At 40.5% G+C, this 9020-nt stretch overlaps 1 protein-coding gene across 1 annotated transcript in view; it reads right to left on the bottom strand.

The window, feature by feature from the left end:
* The window catches only part of Osbpl8 (oxysterol binding protein like 8), a 139116-nt gene that overhangs the window by 61349 nt on the left and 68747 nt on the right, over positions 1 to 9020 (bottom strand). The window contains exon 4 of the mRNA XM_031350376.1: positions 6085 to 6222. Coding sequence (XP_031206236.1) covers positions 6085 to 6222 — 138 coding nt within the window. The remainder of the gene's footprint in view (positions 1 to 6084; positions 6223 to 9020) is intronic.

Genomic DNA, 9020 nt, shown 5'->3' with positions numbered 1-9020 from the left:
GGGATCCGAACTCAGGACCTTCAGAAGAGCAGTCAGTGCTCTTACCGGCTGAGCCATCTCACCAGCCCATCACTATACTTTTATAACTAGCTCTTCTCACTCAGAAACTGAAATGCTGGTCATGAGTACTTAACATATTGTGGACTCTCAGGGTTTTCTAGATGTGTTTATCAGCTATCATAGCAGCCCGTTTCATCAGACTTAACAGACCTTATTTGTTTGTTTTTAAGGGGGGTCGTTTATTTTATGTTGCACTTGTTTCAGACAGGGCTTCCCACAGCCCAAGGCCTTCTCCTCCTCCCTCTAGCTCCCAAGTGCTAGAATTACAGGCATATACCATCATGGCATGATTCAGTTGTTTTAAGTTTAAAAAAAAAAAATCAGTATTAGGCATGGGCTTATCCACACTAAAAGAGATTCTTTTTTATTTGTTCATTATTATTGTGTGCATACATGATGTATCTGGGGGAGGGAATGCATGCAGAGGTAAGAGGATAAACTGATGGAATCAGTTCTCTTCTACTATTTTATGAATCTTGAGGCTCAAAGTCAGGCTGCCAAATTTGCTAATCAAGTACATTACCCACTGAGGCACTGGGCCAGCCAGCCTCATACTAAAAGAAATTCTAAATGAGCCTATTACCTTCAGCCCAAGTGATCATTTTTGTCAAAATAGTTATGACAACTAGTGTAGTAATCATATCAACCATGGGGAGTTATCTACCACATTCTGTTGTAAGTTTTTTCTATGAATATGATCTGATTTTAAAACTCAGAAAAATATGATGCGCTACAAAATCTTGTGTGGGAAGGGGGTATGTGTATGTGTGGGTGTAGTACCCAAGGAAGTCAAAAGACAGCTGAATGTGGGTGCTAAGATTTGAACTCAGGTCCTACACAAGAGCAACCCCACTCTTACCCAGAGCCATTTCTCAAGCCTCTACTATCTCAATTTTGTTAAAAGTAAAACATAATGAATACCTAAGAACACTTAATTTATCCATAATAAAAATTTTACACTGAAAACAGTCAGAAAGATAAAGAAGATCTCTTCTTTTTAGAAAAAAAGCATTGATTAAATGTTAATATGAAAAATAAAAAGGTAATATTGTTCAACTGGCTCAACTAACTACAAGCTAGAGTCATCAGAGAGGAGGGAGCCTCAGTTGAGAAACTGCCGCCTTAAGGTCTGCCTGTAAGGCATTTTCTTCTTTAGTGAACAATAGGGGAGGGCCCAGCCCAAAGTGAGTGATGCCACCTCTGGGCTGGTAGTCCTAGGTTCTGTAAGAAATCAGTCTGAGCAAGCCATGAGGAGCAAGCCAGTCCTCCAAGGCCTCTGCATCACCTTCTGCCTCCAGGCTCCTGCCCTTCCTGAGTTCCTGCTCTCTTTGCTTTTGATGATAAACTGTTGCAAAATAAACCCTTCCCTCCCCAAGTTGCTTTGGTCACCACAGCAAGAGTAACCTAACCCTAACTAAGATGAGTTGGTAGCAGGAATTGGGTATTGCTGTGACAGACCTAACCATGTTGTTTTTGGAGAGGATTGTGGGAAGACTTTGGAATTTTGGGCTAGAAAGGCCATTGAGTACTGAGAGCTCAGTCAGCTGTTCAGCCTGGAAGATAAGAATGTTGAGAGCTGTGCAGATGAAGGAGGCCTGGTGTGTGAGGGTTCAGAGGGAAGCATAGATTGTACTATGCCGTCTGTATGAGGAGTCTGTGGTGCCTGGTCAGCTGGGGCTGAAGAATCAGCTGTGATTAACAAGATAACACAACCACTAAAGTGAAGCCTTTGCTTCGCTGGGATACTCAATGCTAGTTAGCTGAAGCTGAGAAAAGCCATGCTTAAGAAGAAACCAGCATCACTGAGGTGAAGTCTTCTGGAAAGCGTTTCCTGAGAGTTAGCACATGGGCTGTGTTCCAGACATGGCCAAAGTTGGGCCTTGTGCTGGCAGCTGAACTTGGCAGTTGTAAGAGTCATCCAATGGTGCTGGCTTTGAAGGTGTGAAGGGGTCAAGCAGCTGAAGCCTGGCCCTGTGTGTCAGGGCTGCAGTCCCTGAAGAGGGCCCAGGAGAGGCTACTGGTGAAAGAGGCCCAGTTGCAGCAAGGAACCCCAGCAGTTTTGGAGCTGCTGGTACTACAGGATGGCCACAGAGAAGAGCAGTGGAGCAGGGCCAGCCATAACTAGAAGTCAAACTGTGTGTGTTGCAGTGGAGGGCAGTGCTGGAGAAGGGACCGGAGCACCATGGAGGAGTGCAGAAAAACATGAGTGAATCCCAGATGACTGCACACTGAGTTATTTACACTGTTTGAGTTTGATTTTGCTCTGTTCAGACTGCGGCTGTGCTCTGGTTCTTCCCTCTTGAAGAAAATATCTTATGTAATTTTGATTTATACAGGACCCCACAGTTGAAAGACTTTGATTTTTTTTAAAAAGATATTCTGGATTTTAAAGGACACTGGATATTTAAAGGGGCTGAACTGAATTATTTATGTCGTATATTGTGATATTACTATTAGCCCGTCCCATCGTGGGGATAAATGAAAAAAGAAAAGTTCTAATTGAAAAGCAATATGTTTGTGTGTCAAGTTAACAATGGGTCAGTTGTACTGGCTAGTTTTATGTCAATTTGAAATAAGCTAGATTTTCAAAGTGAGGGAGTTTCAGTTGAGAAAATGCTTCCATAAGATCCAGCTGTAGAGGATGGCCTTATCTGGCATCAATGGGAGGATGCTCTGAAGGTTAGATAGATGCCCCAGTGTAGGGGAATTCGGGCGGGGAGGAGGGAGTGGGTGGGTGGGAAACACCCTCATAGAAGCAGGGGAGGGAGGGATGGGATGGGGGTTTCAGGGGCATGGGGGGACCGAGGAAGGAGGTAACATCTGAAATGTAAATAAAGAAAATAGCCAATAAAATTTTTAAAAAAAGAAAGAAAAATTTAATTAACAGACTTAAAAAGAAAAAGATCCAGCTGTAAGGCATTTTCTTAATTAGTGATCAATGGGGGGAGGGCCCAGGCCATTGTGGGTGATCTCACCCATGGGCTCTACTAGAAAGCAGGCTAAGCACACCATGGGAAGCAGCACTGTGCAATGAATGGTGTCTGCATCAGCTCCTGCCTCCAGGTTTCTTCCCTGCCTGGGTTCTTACCCTCATTGCTTTTGATGATTAACTGTTATATGGAACTGTGACTGAAATAAACTCTTCACTCCCCAATCTGCTTTGGACAGGGTGTTTCATCTTGCAATAGTAACCCTAACTAAGAAAACCATCTTTCGGCAAAAACAGATTTACAAGGGGGCTGAAGAAATGGCTCAGTGGTTAAGAGCACTTGCACAGTTTCACAGAACCTGAATTTAGTTCCCAGCACCTATTCCAGGCAGCTCATAATTGACTATAGCTTCCTCTCCAGAGGCTGCAGACATCCACTTCTGGCTTCTGCAGGTACCCACACTCACATGCACATACCCACATACAACCACAAATAAATAAATAAGATCATTCATAAAAATTTTTTCAGGTGTTTGTAGATATAGTTAGGTAAGAGGCTGATGGAGAACAGGGTGTTTGCAGGGTGCCAAACAGCATTTCCTTTTTACCTAGCCAATTAAAGAAGAAAAGCTGCAACTTTCAATAAGGAAAACCAGACTAGTGCAACTTGAATCTATAACTCATCCGCATGTCCCCACTATTAGGACAACCAGAAATCAAGTGAATCTTCATATGTGATGGAACATGTTGTAAAACACCTTCCCTATAAAAAACTATTGTTTAAATATGATCAAAATTAATATAATCAAATCTTGATTGTTCTCCCATTTGTAGGAAATACCAGAAGGTAAAGAAACAAATCAAGGGCTGGAGAGATGGCTCAGCGTTCAAGAGCACCGGTTTCTCTTCCAGAGGTCCTGAGTTCAATTCCCAGCAACCACATGGTGGCTCACAACCATCTGTAATGGGATCCGATGCCCTCTTCTGGTGTGTCTGAAGATAGTGACAGTGTACTCATATACATAAAATAAACAAATCTTTAAAAGAAATTAAGAAACAAATTATATAATAGTTGCAGGAATCAAAGTACCAGCATTATTTAGGACACTGGAGCAGTTTACTGAAAAGTCAAAGGCACATTTGACAAAAACAAACGAGGGCATTCTTCAGGATTGATGATATAATAGCCTAGTAATAATTTCAACAATCCTTCTAAATAAAGACTTGGGGCTGGGGTGTGGCCAGGTGGTAGAGGTCTTCCTAGCACGATAAAGGTTCTGGGTTCAATCCCCAATACCACATACACTGGGCATGGTGGTAGCCACATGTAATCCTGGCACTCATGGGGTGAAAGCAGAAGGATTGTGAGTTCAAGGTCATCATCCCTGCTTGCATAGTTTAAAGGCAGTCTGCCTGGGATGCTCCTGCAAAACTAGAAGGCTGGGGAGAAGAGGGGTGGAACAAGCCTCATCTCAAAAAGATTAAGTCACTGAAACCTGAGCCAGCCAGTATAAGTATGAGAGTCAGGTCTAAAGTACAAGATTACTCAGAGTACCCTTTCCCTTTCCCACGGGTATTACATTCCAAGACCTCAGTGGGTTCCTACAGCCACTAACAGTGCTGAGCCTTACACACACTATACTATATCATGTTTAGTTTATAAGTGGGTACCATAATAATAATGCCAACTAAAACAGTAATTACAACAATCCACTATAATATAACCCCTCCATACTGGTGGGTATTTCATCCAGCAGAATACCCAAAGGGATGGTTCACATACCTCAAAGGACAGACCAGGATCCTGGCAAGATTTCATCACAATACTTAGAATTGAGTACAACTTAAAACTGAAGAGTTGCCTTTCTGGAATTTCCCAGTTAACAATGTCAAACCATTGTTTAGAAGAATAACTGAAACCACCCAAAATAAAAAAGACAACAACGAATTCGAGTTCTTAAATCTTAAAAGCAAAAGCTCTTTCACTGCAGCTATGGAGTGTGGCCAGGGAAGTAAGAGTATGCAATAAAACTCTAGCTGAGTACCAGAGAGCTCATAAATTAGAAAGTGCAATCCACAGGCTTACAGCAAGGAGTCTCTAAAACCCTTTTATGGGTTCTGAAAGGCCAAAGCCAGTTCCATAATACTACAGATATTAGTCACCAAATTCTTTGCTGCCATGCACTTGTGGGAAAAAAATGAGTTTCATTTACAAACATCATCAAAGAAGCAGTGGGAAAAAAACTTAATCTTGAACCTTTATATACAGATTTAAATATTCTGTGCAATAAAATGAGAAATGTATAAACACTACTGTGTAGTACATGTTTTAATACAAAATTCAAGGCAGAGTACACAGAATGCCTTACTTGGTATGTATATATGTTTGTATGTCTAGATTTTATTTATAAACTTCAAACCATCACATCATAGCCCACTGTCTATATAGGAGCAAAATAAAAATAGTCTTTTTATTAAGATAAGCATTTAAGCCTTGTGAAAATACCCAAACTACAGGAAGGGAAAAAATATCTTTCATAATAAAAATGTTATTCATGATCCAGCAATTCCAAATACTCAAAGACGGAAATCAGTAAATAAGCAGGACTTGAAAGTAAACCCTATCACTTGTAGCAGCATGAAGAGAACTGGAAGATACTCTATTAGATAAAGTAGGCAGGCACAGAAATCAGCCACCAGACGGATGGGAGCTAAAAGAGTCAATAGCATAGAAACTAAGACTTGGTCTTACAAGGGTGGGTGTAAAATAGTGGTTACAAATTACTGGAAAGGAGAGGGAATGGGCTGTGGGAGGTGGGGGATAGGGAAAGATGGTTAAGACCAGGTGCAAGTTTAATATTTTTTATTGTATGTGTAAGGAGGCTAGAGGACAAAAGATGAATGAATCCCTGGCTTAGAAGAACCATACACTGGTGAGCTAAGCAAAGGTCAGTAGCAGGGAAGGAAAGTGTATTCCTTCTAAGCCCACTCCAAGTGATCCAAACAAATTAACAGCAACAAAACCCGTATACAGCCAGGTAGAAATGTACTGTGGTACAACAAATGCCAGTCTTTCCCCGATGGAGATCTCTTACCCTGGCTGTGAAGGCTGGCAGGGCTGAAAGAAGGCTGCTGCAGATCTCTAGTTGGGGTTGGGTAAGCTTCTCTACCTTGGCGCTGACTCATCTTTCCTGGGGTCAAATGCTGAGGTTCGTCACTGTTCGCTACAACAGCTCAAAGAAAGAAAAGAAAAGAGATTACTATTGAAGTAATAGGTTTTATGGCATAATTAATAGCTTAGAATAAACCTAAAGTGTCTTTTTGATTATATTAATCTTACCACTTTAATAATTTGCATGATCATTTTGTTTTTATGTTCATTTCATTTACTATAAATCCAAGAGGAATAGACAGGTAAGACTCAGCTAAATATACATATTACAGACACTATACCTATCTAAATGCTAAGGCCCCCTATGGGAAACTGTATCTTTCACGGGGTTTATATTAATTCTTCAATATCTGCCAGCACAACAAGTCATTTCAGAGAAGAAATAAAATGATCAAACAGTATAAGGAAAAATGTACAGCTTTATTAATGATCAGAAAATACAAATTAGTAGTGAGAGAAAAATACTTTATATTCAACTGAATTTCTACTCTGGTTCTAATTTTTGGACGGCAAATAGGTAAGATTTTGGTTTCAAAGGCAGTGAAACTGAGGTTCAGAGACTACCTTCGCCACAACTAAACAGCAAATAACACAGGCAATCTACTCATAGTAAGTTCCTAAGTCTGTTTTCAAAAGGCTTCCTGGCAGGGGCTGGAGAGATAGATGCCTCAGCAGTTAGGAGCACTTGCTGCTCTCACTGGAAAGTCTGGTTTAGTTCCTAGTGCCCAGTTCCCACATGGTGGCTCATAATCACCCATAATTACAGTTCTAGGAGATACAGTGCTCTCTTTAGATCTCTGAAGGCACCATGGCGGGCATGTACTGCACAGCATACCTGCAGACAAACCACTGCTACAGAAAAGTCTTTTTAAAAAAGCACCATGGTTTTGTTTTTGTTTTCTTTTAAGACAAAAATAAAAACAAAACCAAACTTGCCATCCCACTTTCAGTTTGTAGTGGGCTTCACACTTCTCACCCTCCTGGCCAAGCTACCCATGCACACGACTGACCCAAGGAGATGCAAGGACAAAGGGAGAATGCAAGCTGTGAGAGAATGGGTGAGGCAAGTCCGCAGCCCAGAGCCCCCACACACTTTCATGTTTCTGTGCTTTCGGGCAGTTTTGTTTCATCTTGAAAACACATGACGTGGTTCTTTACTTGTCTTGTCATTTTAACTAGAACATCTCACTGGTATTTTTATTTTATTTTTTTTTTAAATTATGAGTACACTGTAGCAGTCTTCAGACACAGCATAGGAAGGCATCAGATCCCATTACAGACGGTTGTGAGTCTGCTCTTAATGGAGAGTAATCTCTCCAGCCCCATCATTTTATCTTTAAAAAAATCAAATTGTTTTACATATTTCCTATTGTTCTAAAGTTTTCAAAATTATATTTTAGCTCCTTATATTTCAAAACCAAAATATAAAACATTTCACTTATCATCAAAGAAAAGGTATAATAAAATATGTACCCCAAAGTAAAAATTATCAAACCAAAAGCCTATGAATATGTAGCTCCCAAATTTACTTCTCCAGTTACAGCATCTCCCTGACTAAATCTCCTGTCTCAGCTGACAGCCTGAGGCTCACTGCTCCAACGAAAAGGGAACTGATACACATGACCACTACTACCACATTAAAATTATGAGTTTGGTCATCAGATGATCAATCATACAATGAACCTGAAAAAAACTCAACAGGAGAATATATTCACAGCCATACAGTTTACAAAGTCTATATGTAAAGTGTTTTAAACCTATAGCTCCTATACAACAACTAAAAAGACCAATAGCAACCGAAAACTAGGAGGAAGAACTGAGCAGTACTGCAACAGAAAACACAAACATCAACAAGTACATGAAAATATTCTTTCTACTTAATAATCTGAGAGGTAGAAACCAGGTTCAAAGCAGGATATTTTAGTCATCAGAACTGAAAAAAAAATTAATAAGCTTGACCATTTCAAATAAGATGAGTCATCAAAATCTCTTTGGGCACTGCAGGAGTACAAGCTGGTACGAGCACTTGGGAAAAGAATTTGGAGCTAGCACATACTTAATGAATGTAACACAGACTTGCTCTTATCCCTAGAAAAACTCTTATATGTGCATACTAAGAGACAAGAATAAAAACCTTTTGTGATGGTTTGTATATGTTCATTCCAGGGAGTGGCACTATTAGAAGGTATGGGCCTGCTGGAGTAGGTGCGGCCTTGTTGGATTAGATGTGTCACTGTGGGTGTGGGCTATAAGACCCTCATCCTAGCTGCCTGGAAGTCAGTATTCTGCTAGCAGCTTTTAGATGAAGATGTAGAACTCTCAGCTCCTCCTGCACCATGCCTGCCTGGATGCTGCCATGCTCCGACCTTGATGATAATGGACTGACCCTCTGAACCCGTAAGCCAGCCCCAATGAAACGTTGTCCTTACTTATAAGAGTTGCCTTGGTCATGGTATTTGTTCACAGCAGTTAAACTCTAACCAAGACAATGCTTTTCAGAAACTAAAAGAAGCAAAATAAAAACCAAACTCAAACAGCTTAAATACAATTTCCCGAGTGCTCGTACCAGCTTGTACTCCTGCAGTGCCCAAAGAGATTTTGATGACTCATCTTATATGAAATGGTCAAGCTTATTAATTTTTTTTCAGTTCTGATGATTGTAAAATATCCTGCTGTAAACCTAGTTTCTACCTCTCAGATTATTAAGTAGAAAGAATATTTTCATGTACTTATTGATGTTTGTGTTTTCTGTTGCAGTACTGCTCAGTTCTTCCTCCTAGTTTTCGGTTGCTGTTGATATACACAAATTGTCCTCTGCCCTCCAAAAGCATGCTGTGAGCACATGGATGCACACACACA

This window comes from Mastomys coucha, unplaced genomic scaffold, assembly GCF_008632895.1.
Source record: "Mastomys coucha isolate ucsf_1 unplaced genomic scaffold, UCSF_Mcou_1 pScaffold4, whole genome shotgun sequence".
NCBI lineage: Eukaryota > Metazoa > Chordata > Mammalia > Rodentia > Muridae > Mastomys > Mastomys coucha.
Note: the sequence above shows the minus strand (reverse complement) of the source record. Positions and strands in the feature narration are given on the sequence as shown.